This window comes from Gymnogyps californianus, chromosome 3 (assembly GCF_018139145.2).
Source record: "Gymnogyps californianus isolate 813 chromosome 3, ASM1813914v2, whole genome shotgun sequence".
NCBI classification, from domain to species: domain Eukaryota; kingdom Metazoa; phylum Chordata; class Aves; order Accipitriformes; family Cathartidae; genus Gymnogyps; species Gymnogyps californianus.
In genome coordinates, this window is record NC_059473.1 from 77,444,876 (window position 1) to 77,471,438 (window position 26,563).

The 26,563-nt window shown below is 37.4% G+C and overlaps 1 protein-coding gene across 2 annotated transcripts in view; it reads right to left on the reverse strand.

Annotated features, from left to right (window-relative positions):
- The window catches only part of AFG1L (AFG1 like ATPase), a 71,076-nt gene extending 45,090 nt beyond the window's left edge, over window positions 1-25,986 (reverse strand). For both annotated transcript variants that reach the window (XM_050895022.1, XM_050895023.1), the window contains exons 1-6: window positions 25,881-25,986; window positions 18,189-18,412; window positions 8,828-8,879; window positions 8,093-8,194; window positions 6,550-6,680; window positions 11-110 (exon numbers count right to left, since the gene is read on the reverse strand). In XM_050895022.1, coding sequence (XP_050750979.1) covers window positions 11-110; window positions 6,550-6,680; window positions 8,093-8,194; window positions 8,828-8,879; window positions 18,189-18,412; window positions 25,881-25,986 — 715 coding nt within the window. The remainder of the gene's footprint in view (window positions 1-10; window positions 111-6,549; window positions 6,681-8,092; window positions 8,195-8,827; window positions 8,880-18,188; window positions 18,413-25,880) is intronic.
- Window positions 25,987-26,563: the final 577 nt, after the last annotated feature.

Sequence of the window (26,563 nt, forward strand, 5' to 3'; positions counted from 1 at the left end):
TTGTTTTTACCTTCTGGTGGCCTGTTAGATGTTGCCACAACGACAACCCCATTTTGGAACAGATTTTCAAAAAGCTGCTTCAGAATCATGGCATCAGCAATGTCAGTGACCTGCACAAGACAACACATTTGTTTTATCTTGCTTTCAGCTTCTGCCGCAATAGATCCGCAAGTGGGTTTGTAGCTAGGAAAAATGCTTGTTAGTGAAAGCCATGGAGAAAGATTCTAATTATTGCTTGGTGAGAAAAAATAAAAGGGATAATTAATAAGCAGTGAATGTACCACGGTCTTTCAAAACTTGCCCACTCTTTATTGTGGAACTCCACCATTTCTTTACCAATTGCTAAATGATTCCATGTTAACTTCTATTATAACACTACAGGTGGGAGACAGAGAAAACAGACCTAAACATTTAAGAGGCCTAATTAATTAGAAACAACATGAAAAAAACAGAAAACAGAAAGGAAATACACACCGGCTGTTTTACATTTCTATTACCTTTGAGGCAAAGGTTTGCAGAGGTGAATATAAATGGTCATTGGACTTCAGAAATAAAGACAAGTAGCCAACTATACATAATCAGCTGCTGTTGAAAATAGAATGATATGACATAGATACTATTGTGTGATTGTTGCAAAAAACAATTCAACAGATGGCCCATCACAAAAATAAGCAATTTCATTGTTCTTTTTAAGTGCCTTCTATTACTGTCCATGAATAATCAAAAGGCACGCAGTCACTTCCAGCACAGTCAGCCTCTTCTAACCTTCAGGCACAAAACACGAATGAAAAATAAAAATGAGTGGGACAAGTGATACTGGGGAAAAAAAGTAAAATTTCTTTAAATATCTAAGTTTAGCTTAACGAACTTGCTTTACAATACCAAGAAATAAAAGGAAACAGAAAACACTCTGTACAAATGAAAAATAATGTAATAGATTTTCCTGAAAAAAGCCCATTGTTACAAGAACAACTTGTATTTTACAGGAGTTCACCAGCTGAGATCAGCAATCTTAATAAGTAAACCATCATTATTATCATTACACTTGTTTCTCCTGCATTCCCTTTGATTATTATATAGACACTTGTTGCATTTTGACTTACCAAAACAGACCCCATTTCTGAGGAAATAAAAAAGTGGTGGCATGCTGAGAGTTATATGCACTCATTACACAACAGATTGACAGATTGCTATGCTTTCACCAGTTTAGATGTGTATGTTGTGAGAGTAATACATCTATAGAAAGACTTCAATCAGTATAATTTTTTTCCCTACTCTACCATCACCCTACCCCGCATCATTCCCCCATTTCTAAATGACCTTTCTGGGCAGAAAAAAAAAATTAATTCTACACTACAGACAGTAAAAGACTTAGGTTACATTTCTGACCACTAGTTTGGAAGCAATAACGTTCATAAGGAACCATAGGCAAACATCAGTTTCCTTCTTCCAAAGATTTCTTCTAATTAGTTCTATGGAATGCATTAATATGGATTTTTTTTTTCCTTTTTCAAAAACAAACTTTTACACAATCAGTAACACACCCCTCAGATTTGCACATCTCTGATCACTTAGATCCAATATTCCAAAAAGTATGTAGTAATTCACTATTGTACTATATGTCTAATATATCTGCTTATGCACCCACCTATCAATAATTTATTTCTTCTGAATACTAAAATTTAGGAACTTCCCCTTTTCCTAAATAACAAGACACACAAGGTATCAGTACATATGTGCATTTTAAGGGTAACTGAATTTCGTGTATCACAAAGCAAACCTAATAGCAAAGTTTTAAAAATGTATTACATAAATCATTTTGTTACAAACTTTTTTGTTTAAAAATACTATAAGGCATGCTACCTTTAGAAAACAGGGAGGGAAAGAATATCAATGTTCACATAAAATAAAACAATTAATAACATTCTCTTAGTAATGAGAACTGTTATTTGATGCGGAATTATGCTCTTTTCAACTCCATTACAAAAAAAAAAAAAAAACTCTCAAAAGTTCTGTCAAAAAGCAAGAGCCATTTTGAGAACCGGGATGCAAATATGAGCTCTTTTTATCCAATACAGCCTGGGAAAGACAGAAAATTTCTACAAGGTAAAGCAGGTAGAAGATAGTAACTAAAGCATTGTCATTTCTCATGTTTTTTACTGTATCCAGCATTCACTGCAACAGAGAACAAAAGCAAAGGCTACAAATTACCAATAAGGAGAGCCTGCTAATGGAGAGAATGGAGAAATTTCATTAGCATTTAAGAGAAAAGATTTTTATGACCTAGTGCTGCTTTCCATTATGACTCACATTAAAAAAAAAAAGAGGAAAAAAGAAAAAAGTGAAAAAACACTAGACTAATAGTTAATTTACATGTGTAAGTGCCTGAGACTCAGTCAGCCACTGATTGGTACAGTTCCATGTAATGAATGACAAACATAAGCATGTATTATCAGCAATTAGTATTAGCACAAAAATAAGAGCTTAATTTTTATTAGAGGCTTTTAATAGCATGCAGGTTAGTAAAAACTCCCTAAATTGTAGTTTGCTTTAAGTCCAAGTGGTACTGATCGTATATAAAGACTAACACTGTATGATCATTCAGCTTACCAAGAAGTAGGGATTCTGTTTTCATTATCAATACTAACTAACATAGGTTATAGTCACACACCAAAATTAGAGCTTCTAATTACCTGTGTATAGTTATTTGATCACTAAACAATAACTAGTCTCTTTTTATTGGCCAACCTCTGTGTCCTGAAACATCAAAATTATAATTACAAATAGCTTAATTCTAGGGTTTTTCTTCAACATGAGGACACATTTTTAGAATGGCTTAAGACTTTCTGATTTAAAAAAAAAGGTTTTAATATTTACAGTAAACCGTATGACAAACATCAGCAAGAAGTAGCGAAGCTTTAATAACCCGAGAGCCTGTGGCTCAGGCAAATGCTGATGAAACGCCTGCTTAGAATGGACAAACGCAGAAGCTTAGTGTCATCACTAAGGTCCTGGCTATCACACAGCATTTGCAAAAGAAACATTTAAGACATAGTAATTATTATTTTCTTAATATGACTATTTTGGAACACACAAAACTACTTTTAAAAGTACTGAAATATTTTTCTACATCAATTAGTCAACTCTCCACTTGTTCGACAGTTCTCTAGGCTTTGCAACAAGATTCACTTCAGAGTACTTCTGTTTTGATTTAGCCCACTGTCAGAGGAATGTGCAACCTCAGCAATGCTTTTATCTTTTGAAGTTCTGCATTTGGCTTCCTCTGAAATATGAGCATTAATGTTACTTTTTGCTATCCCTGTTACAGTATCACTCGTCCGTGTGTCTGATCTTAAGATAAATAAATTCAGCTTATTCTCCTTTTTTTCCAGCAGGTATTTGAAAGCAACCTGAAGTGTTTCAAGTAAATCTCAACAGTTTTCTGATATTTCCTCCACACACAAGTATTTTGCCAAAGTAGTATAGACCCAGCTTGACTTTCCATCCGTCAAAACAGACAGTAGATTTGCCTGCAAGTCAGAGCAGTATATGTTCTGAGTCTCCAGCTCTTTCCAATTTCATTTTAATCTAGCAATTCTTTAAACATGAGTGAATCAGATTGCAGTGAAATCTAGCCATTAGCTCCACTGGGGAAATGAACTGCAAACATCCTGAATTAGAGATGGCTCCTTATTATCAATGTTAATTGTGTCACCACAGTGACATCAGTGCTCATCACTACTTTATGACTATGTAAGCAGAAGGTTTCTTATCCCAAAATCAGTGCCTTCTGCAAAATTTCAGAAAGCTGGGACTCCTCTTCAGTAGGCAAAGCCTGCGTAACGTTCCATGCTACAGAAAATCAGTCCAGAAACCCAGCTATTCAGAAATCTGTGAAATTTAGAACACTAGTATACCTAGAACAAGTAGATGTTTAAAATTCACATAAGAATGCAAAGTCTTAGATACACACTTTAAAGTATAATTCTTGTATTACTTTCCCATGACCCACCGACAAAAACACAGGTGATTTTTACAACTGAAGTGACTGATGTACCTCAAGCAAGTCAGCAGGGGGAGCAGGCTATCAATTTGGAAACAAAAAAATATCAGTGTCTCCCCTTAAAATGTGGAAACATGACAGAAAGTCTGGAAACACAGTTAATCCAGGATATGAAAGGATTGGGCATTTATACAGAAAAACAGGTATTTACACTAATACATGGTACAGCAAAGATGCCTCCTTCTACCATTCGAGCATTTGATGTCTTGACAGTTAACACTCCTCCGTGCCCCCCCCAACCTTCCCATTTCTTCATAGTGCAAATACAACTCTCTCTGTATTTAGATTTTATACTGCAACTTTTGGAAGCCCAGTATTCATGTTCACTAGATAAAGCACAATTTAAACAATCAAACAGCAGCATTTGAAATCCACTAATAAGGTCACATGTTTTTCACATGTGCAAGCACACTCAAACAGAAAATATGAAAAAGGGTGTTGAAAAGCAATAGGAAAAAAACGCATAACAAACCACTAGATGTTAATGACATTTTAAAACTTGTACAGCACTGGGGGTTTTTTTGATGACAGGAGAAGACTGACATTAAAACAAACAGGAGACATAGATAATGATCTCGTCTGTGAATGAAAAACTTGAAAAGACTAAGAAATCTTTTATAAGAGGAAAGAAGGGCATGTTCATTAGACATCTACCTGCCTCCTACTTGGACTGGTATCAACAGGTATCGCATACATTGACTGGAATAGGCAAACAGAACTCCATATATGTCCAACTGCATGTATGCCTTTAAGTATTTAGAAAGTGTTCAAGACTATGATGATTCTTTTATTTTTTAGAGAAAACCATGAGAATTACAGTTAGAATTTATCTCTACTCTTAAACTTGGTTGCTATAAATTTTACTGCAAACAGTCAAAGGCAAAGGCAAACAAAACCAAACCACAATCTGAAGGTTTTTAGTTAAGATGGAGGCAATAAACTTTTGCATAATGATTTGAAACAGTTCTGAGAAAGTTAACGCATTTTAGGGAAAGTATTCTACCAAAATATGTTTGATGCTCATAATTGAAAAATTTCCAACATATAATTAATCCACCACTTCTACAAAATTTTCACAGGAAGCAAGATTTTAAAAGAATACTGTTTTCTTATCTTGTGCCTCAAAGACAGAATTTTAAAATGTTCTATTGTCTTATACTCATTAGCATACTAAATAGAAACCAAAGTTTAACACAGGACAAAACACTAAACAAAATAAATACCATGCCTTTCTCATACTTGTTCATGTACTTATCATTTGCATAATTTGATAATTTATAATTTATCCTTGGTCATTGGTATAAACTAACAATCTCTAGCAGCAGATCAGGATAGAGTTCTTTTAACATACTGAAATACTGCAGAATATATCTCAAATATAACTTTTTATTAAACATCTTCAAATGAGATTGCAATGACTCCACACATTCTGAAACCACAGATCAAAGGACTACCCCCTTGCTGCAAAATGCAAGAGTAACTTAAAACAAAAACACCTACTATTTTACAGCTACAAAAATCCCCTTCACGGGAGCTGATCGTAAACTGGTTATTTTCGCGGGTGCAAAGGCTTGTAAAATAGTAGCTAGGAGATATAAATTGCTCTATCCATTTCACTAACGTATTAATTTAAGAGCATAATGCAGACAATTTACACGTAATAGATGATTATTTTACTATTGGTGACTTGAGAACTAACATAGGTCTGTTCTTATCTTGCTCTGCATTTTCTCTCTGATTTAGAAATCTCAGCTGATTAGAGCTGCCAAATACTTCTAGCCTCTCTCCTAAAAATTTTTATAAAGCAATTCTACACTTAAATTTGAGACATGCTCTTAAAACAAAATTCACAAGCTGTGTAAAACAAGTGAATCAACCAAGTTAGCTTGGGCAAAGATCATTTTATGAGTTTATCTTTAATTTTCACATTTAATTCAGTAACAGTTTCTTAAAAAGTTAGTTGCATCGATATAATCTGGCACTGACATGCCAAAGGCTCCAACAACTCTAGCAAAGAGTTTAGGTTGAATTTGACATGTTATTTCCACATCGTTAATCACACTGAGAGGATTTTGTTGCATTATATGAACTACAGCAAAGACCAGGCATGCCAAGCAAGTATCAGGCGACTACTCTCCTGGGCACTGTACAGACTCAGTATAGGATGATGGTCCCTGCCCTAAAGTACTCCTGAGTCTCTCACCAAACTCTAATATCCCCTTGTATGACCAGTAACTAGACTGGTAAATGAAAGCACCATGAGGGGACTTACACCGCTAACTTGCATCTTATCTCCTGGGGAAAAAAAAAAACAAACCCCTACCATTTTCAAAACTGTGAAATGACTTCTACTCTTCAACTTCTACAGTTCACTACCGGCCAGTAATTCAAATACTATATTAGCAGTAACAATTGTTGTATTTTAAGATTAAAAGTAATTTTATGAAGTTTCCCTTGAAGCCAAGGAGTAATCTCTGATTTCTTACCTGAAATTCATCAAAACATAAGAGAGCAGCCTCTTCGCTTATTTCCTCTGCTACTGGTGCAATTGGGTCATATGATTTGGCCATAAATCCTGGCTTTCTTTTTGGCAAGCTCTGCTTAAGGCGATGTATTCCTCAGTTGATAAAACAGAAAAGAACAAATATTTCTTATTTCTTTTTCTAAGATAGGGAGAACAAAATTATTTAGCTACCAAATAAAAAGTAACCCAGTCCAGTAAAAATAAGAAAGCTTCAAATTTAGTCCAATTTCAAGAGCGCAAAACAGTTTTCAACCACATCCATGCAACTATTAAAAACTCACAGATTCTGCGATTCGTATCTTCTTATTTAGAAATAGTAAAACAAACATCAGAGAACCCTTTAATGCTATGCATCTATACTTTATGTTTTAAAAATTGATACAAATTACAGTTTTATCTTGCTCCAATTAATGATTTTAGTTTCAGTTTCACTTTGTAATTGGGCATTTTCTGTCTTAATCTTCTCTCTTGAGTATGAAAAACCCTTACGGTGTTTACAAATCAATGGCACAGCTCTCTGCATCGCATGCTCTGAAGGTATACTTAGAATGCATTTAGTTAAAAGAACTCATAGCAACACAATTATATTTTAAAATGTGAAGATGATGATACTGGCACAAAGTAAGATTATTACATCCATACTTTACTGTCTCATGGACCATATTTCATCTGACTATAAACAAACATTCGGAAAGCAAATATCCTGCAGTAAGAAGCTACCTTTGTTAAGATTAAGCACAAGTAACAAGAAATGGAAACAGAAAATCTCAACAGTGACCCAACTATGACAGAAAAGAGGGCATGAGAAGTGGCAGAAGTTGTTTACACTGATGAAAGCTTCCCAAGAAAAACGCAGCTGTCACAACAGTTGTAAATTACAGCATTATTTAACAATTTCACAGTATTTTAAGGTCACAGAATTTAGAAACAGAAGCAAATTTCGAAATATCTAAAACAGTATCTCCATCAAAACAAAGTGCCTTTTTCACCCTGTCAGAAAATTTTCTGAAGCTTAGGATGAACTTTCTTCTATTATCTTTTCCTCTAAATTACTGACAGCATTACTAAGTTTGCCAACGAGAACAGTTCTCATTCTCCTTGGTGTTTATAACTGATTTAGTTATTGCTTATTCAAAATGCAGACTGAATTTAACATTTACTGTTTCAGTTTTAGCAATTGCCTTCTTCAGATTGCATGTAAGCTGATTGGTAACTGGAGAACATTTAGTTAAGGATTTAATCCTAAACATACACCCAAGTTTTCTATACAATCAGGTACACGGAATCTTTGAGAAGAGATACTTGAGAAATAATACGCAATTAGTATCTACTCTGGTATGACAGACAATGCTAAAATCCTTTAACTTCTCTCCTATTTTTTGCTTTTTTTGCTTAAATACTTAAATAAAGTTATGCTGATTACTATGAATATGAGAATGAGACAGACTTTTTTCATAGATACCGTATTTCATAAAATTTTTGTAAACACCTGGGTCTGCACTTACTCTGGTGTACATCTAGCATGAAGCCATGAAAATGGACTCTCTTTTTCCTTTCTACTTCTAAGTGAGAATAGAAGATGTCCATCACCATTGTCTTTCCTGTGCCTTCAAATAAAAAACAAAAAAAAGACCACCCAACAGGTAGTTAATTTAAGAACAGTATGTACTGATTACAATAACGATTGTTCATTAGCTTTGAGCTAATGAAACTATACTCTTCCACAGAATAAGTACAAGACCAGACTGTTTGTGAAAAACAGCTATATTTTCTGTTCAAAAACTTGGAACAACTGCATTTTTATTTTTCTGTTTTAAAATTTTGATCCATACAGAGATGGCCCAAAGGTTGCACAAATGGCTCCATATGCATCCAGAAAACATCCTTAGTATTTCCTTTTGAAAAGTGAGTATGTTTTCATGCTGCATTGTTGCAATTAGAATATATAAATTCTATCCACGGCCCCCTCACTTACTTCCCAAATTCCTAAACTGCATTCTTAAATATTAGTGAGTGGGTAACATTGAAAAAAAACTGTACATGGTAATGTAGTGCAATCCAACACCTTCCAGAATTCAGAGTGTAAATGTATTAAATAACATCATAGTGTGGAAAACTAATCCCGGAAAATTCATTAAAGCAATAATGCTACATAAACGTAAAGCTTTCAGACACTTCAAAATTTGACTAAGCACGCATTTAGAGAAAATTCCATTGGAACTGATGCAACTGAAACTTACCAACATCTCCATAGACATAAAGACCTTTTGGGGGTTTGTTTTTTGCAAAGAGCTGCAAAACAAGAGAAAAAGAATAAATACAAATATGGGGTAAAAAAAAAGCAAGCACATTGCTGTGGTAAAGTAAGAAAGTAGCTACATTTAACCACCAAAGTAGCACTAGCTAGCAAAGTGTAACCCTGAATAAATCATTAGCTCAGAATCTGTAAGCAATCTTAATGTTGTATTTGTGCGAATTCTATAAAAGAGCCCAAACACACATGCAGGGTTTGGGGTTTTCTTTTTTTTTTTAGATCATTGTGAAAATATCCCCATCCCCAGTCCTAGCACACATGCCTTTTTACCAGAACACATATAAAATTATTAAATGTTTCCCAATCCATCATCATCAAAACAAATCCTTTTCCTCGTTAAGCCATTTGAACAAACAGTCCTAGGAAAAAGGATATAAAATTAAGCAGTATTGTAGTATTCATAGATGTGTGCACTATATACCTATTACAGCAGCTCTGCTTAAGATATAAACCATTAGGATTTAGAAAATCAGTATTGCAAGCCAATGAGCATTGTAGGTCCCCTTTCTCTCCGCTTTCGATCTTAAATGCAGAATCATCTCTGGTCTAAACGTGATTAAAATCAATGGAGTCACAGTAAAAATATGTACCTATATACACGTGCATATATGTGTGTGTATATGTGTATATATATACACACAAAAAAGGTTATTTTCAAAGTATGCCTTTTATCAATCATTTTCAAGTGAGTTACGTTTATCTTGAATGAACACTGCTTACGAATTTTTAATCTCTTAATATTGCTCAGGACATACGTTATGACACCTGATGGTTTATTCTATTTTACTCAAATACATATTTTTATGGAAAAAACTTGCAATAACACCAAGACTTTCAATTTGAAACAGTCCTCCCCCCCGGTATTGTGCATAGCCACTTCCAAGTATAATTCTAAAAAGAAACAGTTTCTAAAAAAATGGAAATCTTAACAAAATTCTCATCAAATCCATGAAACTGAATAGTCATCCACAAAAACACTGCAGAAGATTATTTGGTTGTTTTGAAGTGCTCCACTTTCAGAGTTCTATGAGCTGAGCCAAAACAGAGGAAAATTAAAATTGCAACCCTGTGGTCTCATTTGGAGCTGGGTAATTGCTAAACAACTTGAATCTAAAGCAGTTTTCAAAATACAGTGCCATGTTAAAGAAATGGGGGAGTCAGTAGCAAAATACTAATTAAATATGAAAGAAAATATATGACCAAAAGGTAGAAAGATAATGTCTCAGGTCTATAGTACTAGTTTATTCAGAAAATATGCAAGCATAGCTCTTATATAAGACCCACTTATAGATTTAATTTAGAGGTATATTAATAGGATAATCAAAAATTTCTATCATCAATCTGTGGCTGAACAGGGTTTCAGATGTTCTGAAACCGTTCCATTAATAGACAAGGCTGCAACTATTTGCTAGTGCTTTGAAAGCACTGCAAGACAATTTAACTGACGAACATTTTTCAGTGTGTACTTCTCAAGAGCTTGCACTCATTAAAACTACTGATGCTTAAAGTTACACAGTGAAGAAAGGAGAAATGGAAAAAAATCTGAATGAGACATTCGTAAGAATTTCTTTATTTTTAATTTGAGATTAACAACAGTCATTTTAACAAGATAAAAGACTATCACATTAAATTTATTACATACAAAGGCTGTATTAATGTGATTTGCAGTTTCACAAGGAATGACACAAAGCTAGAAAAACAAATCAATGTTTAGAGTACTGCTTCACCTGTCTTTGTAAAGGTTATATAACCAGAACAAGTAGTAATGTCTACATTTTTATACCATTTTTTTCATTGTAAAGTGTTTATTAATTACATTTAACCATCTGAAGTTTGTCTTTCTAAGCATATTTTATTCTCGCTCCAGTACTTACCATTTCTAGAAAACATGTTACAGAAAAAGTCTAAATCAACTTCTGGTTGACCTAAAAAATTGAATTAGTTTTTGTGGGAAGACAGCAATTTTTGAGTGGTATTTAATAGCTTAAAAAAAAAAAATGGACAGATACTGTGGCAGATCCAAACACATTTGCTGAAGCTGATCATCTCTAAAAGCAAATCAAATGCCAGAAAAACTTATCCTCTTTGAGTAATTAAAGAAGTTTGTAGGAAGTATTTTACGTATACTTCTGCCAGAAGTTACACTATTGACACTTTTAGGATACTCACTTCCTCAATCCTGTCGGGTATTGCGTAACACTAAGAATTTGTTTTTATATTCTTGGCTTGGGATTTTTTTAACATATATTTTATTTTTAAAAAGTAAACTCGATCAGAAGACTTTTAATACTGAAACTCAGACATCCTACTGGTCTCAAGCTATTCTGCATGATCATAAAATGGATTTTTTTTTTTAAATTATTATTTTTCAAAATTATTCTCATGCATCTTCTGAAGCCTGGAAGTTGCATAAGAAAGAGCAACTTCCACTAGGATTTCTGATAAAATCCAATCAATGCTGTTGGTTCAACTTAGAGCACAGCAAGCAGTCAAGAAAGTCAGTGGTATGTGGGGGCGAAGAAAGCAGAAGACTGATCTTGGTTCTATTGAAACACACACTCCAAAAGAAGAAGGAGAGGGGAGATCTAATGCAGAAGATCCTCCAGTTACCTTAAAATAAGGGCAGCCTTATTTATTTCAGGGAGGGAAGTGAGAAAAGTGGGAGATGTAGGAAGACAAACTAAATGAATAAGCTTCTCCTCGCTCTTCACTTCCATATTATCCTGAGGTATATTTGGGGTCTCAGTATAATAATGTACAATTGGTTGACAATAAATTTGCTTTTGCAACAATGATAAGATTTAAGGATGTTAAAGCTAATATTTAAAATGTACAAAACCGAAGACATTAACGGATGCACAAAATTTGAGTTTGAAGGGGAGAATTTTGAAATCCCTAGACGTATGTTTTGAATGCTCACCATGTCCTTTCAAACAAGGGCATCACCACAAGTATGTCAAATCCCTTGAGTCCTCCAAGTCTCTTAATTCCCATAACATTCTTTGCAATAACTTAAGAAAGCATAACTTAAGTGCTTCACGGAGTTTCATTATCATCAGGACATACTACAGCAGGAGCCTCTTTTCCTTTCATAGATCAGCTGACTTACAGACTTTTCTTTGAAAAATCATTCGTATGTTAAAATATTTACAATTCCACAAGAGGACACACACATTAGTGTCCCCAGATTTACAGAATTCTCTACTATCAAAATGTTTTACAATTTCTGCTTCAAAACTGCATGGCTTACTTTGATTCTATTGCATCAGATTTTTCTTTTTTGTTTAAACTTCACTTTAATCAATCAATATCCTACCTCACCTAAGGAATTATATTGGTCAAAACATCTCCTTCATTGTGACGACTTCCTATTCTTTCTTAAATATCTTCAATAATGTGCAACGTCTTCCCACCTTCTCCCATGCTCCCTACCTCAGACACCAGAAGCAAGCAACTCATTTCCTGGGAATATTTACACTCTGATTTGAAAAACTTTTAAGTGAAAATGCATGTCAATACTAAGGGGGTTAACTAAAATATGCAAAATTCAAGAGACAAGTCTCCAAACAGCAGATTATTTTTTTTTAAACACTAACAGAACTGCCTCTTTCTCCCACTCTTTCAGGCCTTCTTTTTGGTTGCTGTTGTAGCTGAAGACTTTTTCAAGGTCTTGAATGGTGCTTACTACTGTTCATACCTCTTTTCAAAACATGACCTCACTTATAATTGAGCTTATTTCAAGTCATTAGTACAGCAACTCAACAACTCTTAAGATGTCCCAATTGGTATTATTTTGAAAAGCTAGAGATCTGAAACGTCTATGCGAACTCTTACAGCCTTGAACTTCAATTCAGAGGATCTCAAAATATCTCAATATACAAGGCCACGCTTTCACCAAGTTGAAGATCAAAGTCATTGTTCAAATCTGAGTAATAATTTTGAAAAACAGAAGCCTACTTGGTTTGCAGCAAGACTAATTGTTTTTTCCCCCTCAAATTCATTCTAAGCTGATGCCCAAAAAAACCTACATCGTTAAAAAATGCAGTTTTATTATCATAAAGGAAATGGCTGGTGTCGTGTCCCCTCCCCAGACTACTGATTTCAGAAAGCTTTGGCCTGTGAAGTAATGCAAGTCTCTTGGATAAACATTGAAATGCTTCTATTGTATCTGATATAAGTATTTATTCCCTAATCCTACTTTTACCATATTTTTAGTGATTAAAACTATTTAGATAAAAAGTGACAAATGAAGAACAAAACTAAAAACAAAGCAGACCATTCTTGTAATGGTTCAGAAGTGCAAGAAGTTTCTATTTCTGGAATAACTGTTATTTTAGAAGAGGCTTCTGCAATTCTATTACAGAAGGAATCAGGCAAAAAAATAAGGAATATCAGACTACAGAAGAGGCTGACAGGCTTCTCTCTCTCTCTCCCCCCCCCCCCCCCCCCCTTTTCTTCACTGCAACCTCTCAACCACATTCTCTTCAATGACAGAGCCAGGAAAAATGAGCATGCTTGAAATGCCAAGCATCACTATTTTTTATTTCTAAAAAGCTGCCAGTAGATTCCTTTCAAAGCAGGAGATTTCATGCTCAAAGTAGCTTAGTCAAGTTGCTAGAAACCTCCTGAAAAAGCAAGAAGTCAATCTACAAACTACTATGTGTAACTGATTAGCGTGTTTGACTTATTTCCAAAAAGTCCTTAAGTAATTTAAAATACACCAATTTGTTTCATTTACATCTATTAAAACCCATTAAGTACAAAACGTTAAGCAAAACCAGTTCTAATCGTTTTATCATAAAAACAACTGAACATCTATAGCATAAGATTTATCTTTTACTTCCTAGCGTATTCAAAGTTACAAAGTACCAGGCCTTCATGGGAGGAGAATGCCAACAAGCTATTCACAAATACACAATTTACCTGCACCCTATATCATTAGTACTTCCTGGGGACGCCTTCTACTAGTTACGTGAACTACTTCCACTCATAAGCCTACACAAATCCTATTAAACCCAGGACAATTCCAGAGAGCAGTACTCACCATCTCTTATTGGCATGAAAAGTCTTAGTTCTACTCTTCAAAACTGAACCAAGTCTGCAACAGCATCCCTACCCTGAAAGTCCATCACAGAAAAAAAATATATTTTGCTTACTTAGAAAACTCCTCAACAGATGCAGACATATGACAAGCATATGATGCCACTGTCTATAGCTGGTACAGTGCTTGATGGCTATGATTTTACCAACTACCTATTCATAGCTGTGACTCTCATTCTGGGGAACACCTTCATTAAGGATGTTGATTACAACTTTGCTGAAGCAAAACCTGTCCTGCACTAGAATTTAAACCATGCTTTATTTGCCTTCATTTTATCTCAAAAGGAGCTCTGTCTGAAGCGGCGAATAACTTCTGCAAAGACAGCAGAAGAGAAACAAGGTTGTTGCGACTTCTTCTCCATCCTGAATCATGATTTGGTTTAATTACACAAGCTATCAGGCTTTTAACAGATTTACACAAAACTTGCTGCTCTTCTCCTTTTCTGGGGTCTTGATGTATGGCACCGTACTATAGTGCTCAACCTGGTTATCAATCTTCTTAAGGTTTCCACAGAGATATCAAGCTCTAGAAGAAAAACCTCAAACTGCAACAACACTTATCCCAATAGCAAGTAGTTCTACAGCTGCTTTTCACTGACTGTGGCATTAGTTCCCAGGTTATCAGCGAGCCATGCAACAATTTTTAAAAGCTGCTTTAAAATTAAAGCATGGAATTGAAGCAATGTTAAATGAAAGAGAGAAGTGCTTTAAAGGAACTAGTGAAAACCACATTCTCAACCTGAAAAATGGCATTTGACTTTTTCCTTTTAAGAAAGCATCAGTCAGTTTGGCTTTACTGCGATTAGCTCTGTTATACAGGGACAAAGTAGCATCACAATTTCCTAAATAGAGTAAGATTAGTATTTGTTCTCTGCAATAGAGACTTTCTTCCCTATTCATGCTTCCCAATCAAAGAAACAGTAAATAACAAACCCACATAATGCTTGATCTACAAAGCCACTACAAGACACCTGCTCTAACAACTATAATGATTCAGGGCACTCCAGTTAACACAAGTCAGCTCTCAAAACTGTTCTCAAAGGCAGCGCTTTTAGAACAGAATATCCAAATGTCCAAAACAATTTACCAAAAAAGATCAAAATGCTCTAGCTTACTGATCCTCAGGTTTGACAGTAAGACCAACGCTTTCACCATAACATTTTTTCCTCAAGAATGAAAATGAATAAAAGTCTGGCAGTACATCCAAAAGATAATGCAGGAGCAAGCCAGATAACCGGCTTCCTTTTGAGTGACTTCCTCTTTTACAGTCGAGGTACAGTGTCTAAAAACAATTTTGAGATAGGCAATTTAAAAGATTACGAGCCCAACACCAAAGTTTAAGGAGAAGCCCAGACAGATGAAAAAACAACTTTTCACATCGAGCACCTTCAAGATACAAAACTCTGGCCTGCTAGATCACACTTATAGAAGTCGTTTGGCAAGCTGAATCCAGCTTGATCTCCTCACACTTATGCAAACACAGTTCTCGTTCAGGCACACTGCCATTTTGCTTTGGATACCAAAGATAAGCAATAACCATTTTTGAAAGAGGAAATTTGTAATTTTTATTTCGTACTTGCCCAAATTGAATCAGGAGGCTGGTTTAGACTCAAGATTTAGCCTACAAAGGCATCAAGACATGGATCCACAGGCACACACCCACATACAACATAAATACGTGTTTTAAAATACCATAAACATACAGTTTTCAGACTATATCTATCATTTTTACACTGTTTTTATGTTTTTAATAATTCTAATTAAAGAAATCCCAAAAGTAAAAAGGTAAGTAACATGATGAGCTAACCCACCAGCCAGAGCAGGCAAAAATACACCCCAAACCATTGTTTGGCTCCAATTCCCACATCAGAGTTAGAATCATTGAATGATTTAGATTGGCAGGGATTTCAGGGGATCATGTGGCCAAACCCCCTGCTTAAAGCTGGGACGTAGAATATCTCAAGTTGGAAGGGACCCATAAGGATGATCGGGTCAACTGCTTCCAGAACAGAACTTCCAAAGACACACTCACGGCCCTCTACAAGCAGTCTTGCCTTAGCACTTCGCTTCCTGTACTTCACCACTTTTGTGTTTTTCCTTCCAGAGTGCCTGACTTCTGCTCCATGGAATTATTTCCCATTCAGGTTTCTTCTCACCGTATCTCAATAAGAAAAGAGCTCCTTCCTAGGTGTTTAGTCTGCTTCCTTTCATCAGGAGGCAGAAAGACATTTATGGCATTTCTAGTCAAGTATATCATTAGCAAATACACGATCTCCAGCTACATATATGAGTTTAAAGCATTCAAGGGATGTTGGAGGCAGTCTGATAGACAAGCATGTGTCCCAATGCTCTGCACCCTGCTATACTTGCCTATTTGAAACAGGCACATTTACAGGTATAACACAGGCCATTTACAGGTATAATACTTGTTCTCATACCAATGTTCTCTTCTCTACTTTTTTCATGCCTTGAAGCTAATACACGTTGCAAGACCCTTGCAGTAGTAACTTGTCATTTCGTGCCTAAAGGGCAGAGGACAGCATGTCATTTAGAGGCACTTATGCCCTGCAGCCTTTGGCTCCCCTGATTTCATGCTACATCATTTAGGCTTGCTGTGCAAACAAAATACAGTATTTGTGCCAGGTAATAGGAGAATGTGGGGTTGTAATGGGAAGTATATGGTTAGGTAACAAGTTCAATAGAGTTAGGTATTTAGATTTATGCCCATGAGATGAGGCATGTTGCATAACAGATGCTGAGAAAGGCTGAGATGGAGATTTAGTAGCAAGGTCTGCAGCTGACAGCATACATTGACTGTAAATGTGAAAGTTACTTCTGATGAAAAATAAGAACAAAAGCAGTGCAAGGGAAAGAGAGAAAGAAAAAGGAAAACACTCAGTGGCTGGCTGGGAAGAGCAGTGAAAGCTTCCAGACATCCTCCTCTTAGGGGTAGGGAGGTGTCTCTCCAGTGCAGGCAGGGTAAGTGAAGATAATGATGGCAGTGAGTATTCTGCCATGCTTTTTTCCCAGCACTATACTATTATCATCGGACTCAGTCAAACGCTCTATTCTTGTTGTTTCCCCTCACCATGTTTATGACTATTTGTGCTGACTGGAGTATGTTAATCAGGTGCAAATGAAGCATATTCACTGGTCGTACAGCTTCTGTGCACATCTATGATTGCCTAATATTTACCAAGTAATTAAATGTCTTATCTACTTTGCTGGGTGTTGTGTTTGGTTTTCTGGGACATAAACTCAAATCTACAAAACAAGAGGCAAGGAAAGCTGAGGGGGAATTCTCACACCAGTTCTAATTGCTTCCCACAACAACCTGCCATAACAACGCTATCAAGATTTGCAGGTGCAAGGCCACAAGAGCAACAATCTGAGAATAACAGCATGAGAACAAGATGTGAAAAACACTGCCACAGAGGCTCTGGAAAACATTGCTTCAACAGCTTCAGGGAAAAGTTACAGAGCTGCAACAGCAGGCTCTTAGCATTACTAATGCTAAGGCACTATGGTTGCTAAGGCACTGTGCAACAGGGATATGTCTGAATTTTTCTTAATACTTTGAAAAGGAGCTGTAACGCCCCCAAAAACACAACTGGGGTACAGATCAGACCTCTGCCTTCTTTTGTTACCTCAGCTGGAGACTAACAACACTGGAAAGAATGGACATTTTTTTAAAAAAGTCATGTCTGATCTGTATTATAATGTTTTGCAAAGCTAAATTATTTAGCTTGGACTATTTAGACTCTGCTAGCTCATTTCACTTATATTCATGGAAGACCTGTTAGAACACAAAACTTCAATGTTCAGTATGTGTAACCCAAACACATGTGTGTTATACCAGCGCTTGAGAGTTAAAACCTGGTCTAGGCCCCTCTCTCCTACAGCCAAATGACATTTTGGAAAGGCAGACAGTGGATACAAACAAAATCATATCAGATTTTCTTATAGAATTATTTCAATAATATTTAATTTGGTTGCTTCTGGAGTGCCACTGGAATTTTACAAACCAAAAAAGAAAGAACAGAGATCCAAACACAAACAATGATCTATCTGTAAAGACCCAGCTGAAAAAATAAGACTCATGTTAATGATAGAAATTTATATATTTTTAAGCATTCTTATAAGCAAATATAAATGCAAAAAAATATTTTTATCATTACAAACCTCACCTTTGAGAGAAGATTTTTTGAACTGATGCTGTAGCCTTTAAGGCTCTCATGCAACTTCTGCAGGTGCTGCACAACTCTTCTTTGTTGATCATCATTCCTCAGCTCTTCTTGCTTAATCAGAAAGTTATAATGTTCTAAAGGTCCACTGCAAACCAACAAGGCTCTGGCATTAGCATCTGTAGGAGTACCGGGGACTGTCTTCTCATCTGCCTGAGCTATGTACGCTGTAAAATGAAAAGCAGATTATTAATAGAGAAGTTTTGAAAAGCATCCTCTTATATTCATAAACAACACACTTTCTTAACAGTTTATGCAAAGACATACATACATTACTTACCTATACAACCACTAGAGTATGTTACCCTGCTGTTTTTCATTAAATCAACTTCTAACTTTAGCAGTAAATGCCTTTACTAGTATGTTTTAACACTTATTTTTATTATTAACAAACACACACTCTAAAAAGCCCAGCTGGAGAGTTGGTAAGATTTGGATGAGCTGTTGTAAGGGAAGTTTTGACTTTTTTTTTTTTTTTTTCAAATTAGGGTAAAATCATTTAAAAATTCCATCAAATTGCATTTCTCTGAATAGATTAATCCTTTGGAGAGAGGTGGGCTAAACTAGACAGAAAGAATTTAAAAGCCAGATAACAGGAGACCAAAACAGGAGTTTTGTAAGCAAGTTTAAAGAGTCAAAGACCACAGTAAGCAAGGCAATAGCTGTGAAACCCTGCAATGCCACAGCCTGCTCTGCTGGCATTATCTTCTGCCTAGAAGAGACAAGGCTATGCCCAAGCAGGAATTCTGTTTAAATTATATTTAAAAAAAAAAAAAAAAAAGTCAGAATTGCCAGGCATAAAATGAGATATAGCTAGGAAAGAACATAAAGATTCAAAGAAGGCTTGCTAAATTGGTAAAATCAGAAATCTAACAATGGAATATACTAAAAAGGTGTTTAGTATCTTCTTTGCTTGCATTGTCATTTAAAAGGCTAAGTATAATCATGTGCAACACAATTTGTAGCAACAATAAAGGAAACAGATTTGAGTAGTAAAAAAGCATATCATACACTACATAGTTAGATATTTTGAACATTGTGAGATCTAAGGAAATTCATCCCTAAATGCTTTAGGTAAGTTTCCTAAGCAACACAATGGCCTCTAACACCTTTCTTTGAGGCCTCATTCAAGGCAGGTGAGGTTCCAAAACACTAGGAAAATGAAACAATTTTTGTCTTTAAAAAGGAGAGAAAGGCAAATCCAGAAATCCAGTCAACACAACTTCAAAACACTCAAAAATACTGAAACAAGTACAACCAGGTGGGTTTTGGTTTGTTGTTTTTTTTTTTTTTTAAATAAAGCACTTAACAAGATAACATAACAAATAAAAGGCAACACCAGCTCCTCGGGAACAGTGTGAGATCAACAAGTTTACCTCTCTGACCGGGTAACATGCTTAGTGGGTACAGGAAAAATATCTTAATTGCAGCAACAGTTTTGTCGTTGGGTCACATAACATTCTCATATATAAAGCATGAAAGTAAGTTGCAAATTAAATTACTTTTGAGCAGGTACAAAACCAGCTAGAAAAACTATATGTAATGAATAATTACTACAGTTAAACTAGGTGTATATTTGCAGTAGAGTTTCAGAGAGGGCTCAGAATCTCAGCTTGGTGCAATCCAGAATTTCCATTCATGACCTGCATATGACAAAATAAAGTACATGGGCTGGGAACACAGGTAACGGCAAGCTAGGAAGGGGCTGCACACACCCTGGAAGGCAAAGCAATTCTGATAAACTGGACAAAGAATCTAATACAAATAGGATGCAATTCAACAGGGACAAAGTATGGTGCTTAGGGGAAATAAATAACCGAACTTAAAAGATGGCGAATGACCAGCTAAAGAGCAGCTCTGCAGAAAAGGATCCAGGGACTACACTGGATCACAAACTGACAGTGAGACACCATCATAATACTATCGGAGAAAAAAATAAAATAAAATAAAAAGCTGCAAGTACTCCAATACATATATATATGAGGGGCAATATAAGCACACATAAAAAAAAAAAAACCATTCTATTCAATACTGATATAGTCTGCCCTGGAACACACATTTCAATTTTCACATCATATTTCATGTGAGGTATGAACTAAATGGGAGAGCAGAAGATGACTTAAAGGACTATTTGTTAAACCATGGGTCACAACCCACAGAGAAGTTGTAATAGGCACAAGAAAAGTTTTAAATTGTTATAAAAAACATAAAATGAATATAGTTATAAAAAAAGAAGGATAAAACTGAACAATTAGATCGAATTATGTTTATTTATTGCAAGTAACACCTTAGTTTCTCCAAAGCAAGGCAGTCACTGTTTACATCTGCAGCCAATAATTACACCAAATTCTCCTGCCCTGAAGGAATTGACTTACTCCTATGAATTAGAAGTAATTAGCTCATCCCTAGCTAAAGAGATCACATAAAGAGAGTGGAGTTCAAAGTTATTGCAAAAATTTGAGTAAAACCTTTAGAGAAGACTAAAGAAAAGCACATAGCTATCTCCAGATACACACAGGGTACTAAGAAAAGGAAACAAACTGTATTTATACAGTTACCTTAATAACTGTAATTAAGGCAGTGAAATCGATTAATAGTCTAGAAGTTGTAAAACTTTCACTGATGGGGAGTGAATTTTAAAAATAAGTTTGAGAAAAATCTGTCAGGAACAGGTCAGTGATACCTGACCCACCTCCAAAGGGAAGGGGAAAAGGCACAGATTATCTCTCAAAGTTTTTTCATCTTGTTTTCAACCATTCCATTCCCACATAAAGTCAACCTCAGTCCTGTCATCTGTACCTCTAAACTGTCCGTGCCTTCATAACGTGTAGAGCTTGATGGCTCTGAGAATAAAGAAAAGGAAACTTTAGAAATTGTAATATATAGCAGAGGAATACCCAGGCAATTACCTTCCATAATTTTACATCAAGGAAACTACTGTTAGAGTAGGAATCACCTATGATTCAGCGCATTAATCATAGTCCTACAGCCTTCTCCATATTGCAAAAGATGGGTTTTCATTTATCTCTTCCTGTTTCATTATCTGATCTTTGTATTACATAAACTGTTACACAATTTTTATTAGCTCCCTTCTGAAATCTTTAAGTGTCACACACAGAAAAAGCATCTTCTAGCTCTGTGTAGTGTTCTAGATACGACTATAGAAAAGTGCAGCGTCAATTCATTATTCACCTAGTTTTACATAAAACAGTGTAAAACTACAGACATGCGTTTATCCATAACCTATCTTTCCTACCTCCAGGGTGCAGGACAGTGTTGGATGTTACCACATCTAGCCTGACATTCCCTGCTTCTTTAAGAGTTGCCACCAGGTTGCAACTTTTTATTAAATTCCTGTTCCTAAAACATACATATTTAAGTGTATCTCACTTTATTTCAAGCCATAAAATTAGCTGCTTGCATTTGCCTTTCTGCTTGGCTATTCAAGGATCACAGACCAAGCTGCAGTGAAGATCTACTGCGATACACACAAAAAAGTCCTGCCTTGGAGAAACCAAGGGGAAAAACTCAAAGCTATTAACGTATAAATGCCTAATGAAAATGCCAATCTGAAATTACAAAAATTTCCTTTAAAGTGGGGAACTTGAGACACCTTCAGTAAACAGGCATTAATTTATCACTGCAAAGATAAGTGCCTACATAAAAATATAAAAAGTGTTCTTAACTCCAGCGACCTTCTGCTCTGGAAAAGAGCAGCAAATTGAAAAACTAATCAGTATGTTATCAAGTTTTCCTACTGCCACTTAGAACCGATGTCTGCGATGACACAGGAAAAAGGCAGGCAAGTTTCAATGATGCCGCTTATGAAAGCAACAGTCACAGCTGAGGCAGGCACTAGAGTTATTTATGTAAGAATACAATCTGAAATGGAAGCTAGGTCATGTGGCATATCAAAAACTGATCTTGACAGCAGCCAGGAGGTTGAGAGCACAGAAAGGTAACTGAGATAAACACCACTCACCCTGGTAATCCTTATTTTTTTCCTAGTAGTTGGATTTCATTATGTAAGGTTTTGAACTGTAATGTCTAAAATCTGCCAGAAGATAATTCCCATGACAAAAATCCTAACAGGGCCTTGTCTCCCCCATATTTCAGGGCCTAGGAAAAGAACCTGGGCTTCCCTGACATTAATTTAATCTTTGCTATTTTTCCATGACTGCAGAAACTGACACCTTTGAATTTATTAATCCGTGAGTTTTCATGTAACGCAAAAAAGATTTCATGTGAATTTAAGATGATTATTCACTTCTGGAAGAGAAGAAGTATTGTACTTCCACAGATGAATTCAAATTTGGTCTGCAAGATCTCTTACTGCCCTCGAACTAAACATCTTTTAAACACATGATTAGAATTGCAGACCTTTAATGGGATGAAAAACCATGACAGATAGATAATATCCAGCTAAAGAAGCAAAGATCAAACAAATGGAACTGAACTCCTTTTACTGCAAAAGGTAAGTCATGCTTCAGATTACAAAATTCACCTTACTAGAGGGTCACTCACATACAGTACACTTGAAAATGTGTATTATTAATTCTGGAAACAAAGTTGAAACAAGCACTTCAGGGGGCTGATGATGGGGAAAAAAAAAAAATCACCTTTAACCCTTGTGCTGTATGTATGCTTCAAACCACCCCCTCATGGGAATGATCAGAAGTAGTTTTCATTCATGGAGATTAAGGCTGGAAGACAACATTGACCTTTCTAAGTATAAGGGAAGTTAAATTTATCTAATTACCCCTGAACTACGCTCAAGAATTGTGTTTGATTACAGCATATTTTGAAGAAAATATATTCTGAAGACATAAGAGATGGAGAATTAACCATTTCCTATGACACTTTGCTGTAATGGTTGTTTGTCTTAAATATTTCCAACTAATAGTTGTTCGAGAACTGCATCTAAACCAAACTCATGGAGGTTACAACTGCACCAAAGTTAACGGCCCCAAAAATCATGTAACTGCCACCTTTGCTGACAGTCACAATCAAGAAGCTGGAACAGCTTCTGCTAAACCAGTGTTAAGGCAACGTACAGGAATCACATCTGTTTCATTACCGCTCTGCAGACAGAATTCTGCCTTGAGACCTTTTCACAAACACTGGCATTTGTGTGGGGGGAGAAAAAAAAAAATAATAATGGAAAGCAACTTTTAAAAACTGTCGTGTTTTCAGCAATCCAAGCTGAAGTTCAGAATATTAGTTTGGGTCACAATGAAACCAAACTGTTTCAAACCCCTAAACCCTTAATCTAAAACTGCTAAAATTGCCTATGAAACACAGCTGCCATGACAGAAGAAGAGGACTTTGAAGTTAGAGAGCAGTTTTATCAACAGGCAGATGGTGGTATCAGAGACCTCACCAAACTCATAATTAAGCTGATAACAGAACTGCTACAAAATCTTTCCTTCTTAGATGATACCACAGTGATGGGGAAGGGCAACGGTACAGTCTTGTAGCTCCAAAGGTTATTTTCCTGCAGAAGAATGGGAGTGAAGGTACCAAAAGATCAGAAAAGACAATTTTTTTGCACGCTAGTACCTGCAGATAATAATAATGTTCTCTTGTCTCATCTTTTATTAAATATACGTGCAAGTTTTGCAAATCAGTCTCAAACAGGTAAACTGCCCCATGGTGTACAAGGATTTGGATGAGTTCAGCACATACATTGAAGTTAAGCACATGCGTAAACCTGCAGAAGAACAAAGACCTGGCATGTAAGCTTCCCAGGAAAGAGATCGTGTGTTGGTTACAAAGCAGAAAATACATTTATAGTCCTATCATAACACCAAACAATTGCTCCTTTCAAAATATTTTACAATGCTTAATGAGAAGAATGGGAGAGGAGACCATGTGAAAAAATTATTTACTTTCCAATGCTTAATAGAATGCTTAGAAAAGCAAAGTCCAAGCAACCACACTGGGGAGGGGGGGCAGGCAGGCTAAGTTAATTGCACAAATTGAAAATGTTAGGCCAATATCATGTAAAACAAATGAAACTCCCCCACACTGAAATGAGCAGTTCAAATCAAAAGAGGCGATTTGCAGTTAAGATACAAGAACAAGGACTTGGACTGTCCTCCCATCTTTGTCGCATTATATGACCTTAGACGAATCACTGAACCCCTATTTAGCCTTCTTGCAGTCCATTCATTCGGGCAGTATATGAAGCAGTATTTAAGCTTCTAGAGAAAAATATGAGTTGGAACTAGAATTCTGCTTTTTAGCATACATGCCTGTGACATTATTCTGAAATAAGATTACTTGTACTATTTCCATGCACTCCCCATTTAACGGTGTGACCTACAGATGAAAGTAGACAAAGACAGAAAAGTCTATCAGTGAAACTGCAACTTTACACAAATACTACTTGTCAAGTCTTTTAATTAAGGAAAAGGTACAAAAGTGTGGAAAGGAAATCACAAAAACAAATAAAAGACTATAAGCCAGTGATCATAAAAATAAGATTATAAATTGATTCAGTGATGGCTGCCCACCCCTGCAGATGTCCTCAAATAACATATGCAAGGACTACCTTCCTTTTAACATGGAAGCTGAAGAACTATGCCTAAAGCCACTGGATTTGCTTTGACAACTTTTTAAAAATGGTAATATATTGGTTATAAAAAACAATCTACATAGATTTAAAGTGTTAAACCAATATCAAATAAAACATACAACTATAGCACTAACTGTAGTGCTTGTCTATTTTCCTTAGGATGTATAAATATAGTACAATCACAATATAGCGTGTGTATGCGAACATTTATCAATCCTCCTAGATCTGCTGACTGACTTTCAGACCTCTGGGACCCACCTGGTGTCAACTGAATTCTCACACTTTTGTCAGACTGGCAGAGGACGAACAGCTCTCACTAAAGAAAAAAGACCTCTGCTTCTAATCTAAGCCACAAGTTAACAAAACCTAGTTCCCCATAAATTTGTGTATTGCGCTGACTTTTAAAGTAAGGCTGCCAGATAGAGCTCAGCTGTTGTTATACATCGGAGAATCCTTAAGGGAAGAAAGTCCCTTAGCCATCCTAAAGCACAGTAAAAGCTTTGGCAGACTCTAGCGCACTCGCCGCCCGCCAAGCTCGCGATACAGTCGCAACGTAACGCATTTAACGAGGCAGCCCACCGAAGCCCTATTATACTAGGGGAAAGCCGCATCGTTAACTCGGGAAGTCACGGGGCCCCGTTCCCGGATCCCCCGCCGCTCCAGGGGCCCGGGGCCGACTCCCGGCGCCAACCCCCGGCCGCGCCGCCCGGGGACGCGGGGCCCCTCCGGGGTTGGGTCGGCAGACAGGCCGCCCCAGCCTGCCCAGGCGGGGGAACATGAGGGCACGCCAGCGCGGCGGGGCCGGTGCGCGTCCCGGCGGCTGCCGCCTGCACCGCCCGCCCGGCACCGGCAAACCCCCTCCCCTCGGCCCGGCCCCCCCCCCTCCGCCGGAGGGGAGACCCGCGGCGCGGCGGGGAGGGATGCACCGGCTCCCGCGGCCGCTCCACGGTGCCCTCCCTACGCGGTGCCCCAGCAGCCTGTCGCTCGCCCGCCCTTCGACCGGCTGCGGACAGGGCAGGGCGCAGGGCCGGCGGGCCCCCTCCCGCGGCGGTACTGACCTCTCCGCAGGGCGGCGGCCCGCGCCGGTAGCAGGCGGGCGGCGCGCCGCGCCGAAGCCCGCAGCAGGCAGCGCGCAGTAACCAAGGGCGACACGGGCGCCGCCATCTTCCCGGCCCGACCTCTGCGGCGGGGGCGCGGGGCGCGCTGGGAAATGGAGTCCCGCCGCCCCCCGCGGCAACGGTCGCGGTCCTTCGGCAGAGCCGGGCCTCGGTCGGTGCTGGGCGGCGGTTCCAGCGGGGGTCCCCAGCTCCTCTCCCTCCCTTTGCCCCCCCAAACCGAGCCGCAGGCTGTGGGGCAGCCCCTGGCAAGCCGGGCGGCGAGCAGAGGAGGCAGAGCCACGCTCCCCGCGCAGCCGCTCCGGCCGCTCGGCACAAATCGTACTTTACAGACCCACCAAGTGCCACCCCGGTGCCATTTATAGTACCTTACTGCCGTATCCACACACTCAAATTTTCCAAACAACTTGCTTGTCGCCTGTGATGTGTACCGTGCTGCACCGTGGCTGTATCCGATGCAGCAGCTTTCAGGCCAGTTTGGCTGTCACCGAGGAGTTCTGGCAACTGAATTTGCATTTGTCGATGGTTTCTAGCTTGTGTTGTTTGTTTATCTTTAAAAGCATGGACCATAAAATATTAAGGACACATATTCCTGCCCAGAGTTACAGCGTATCTGCACACTAGCC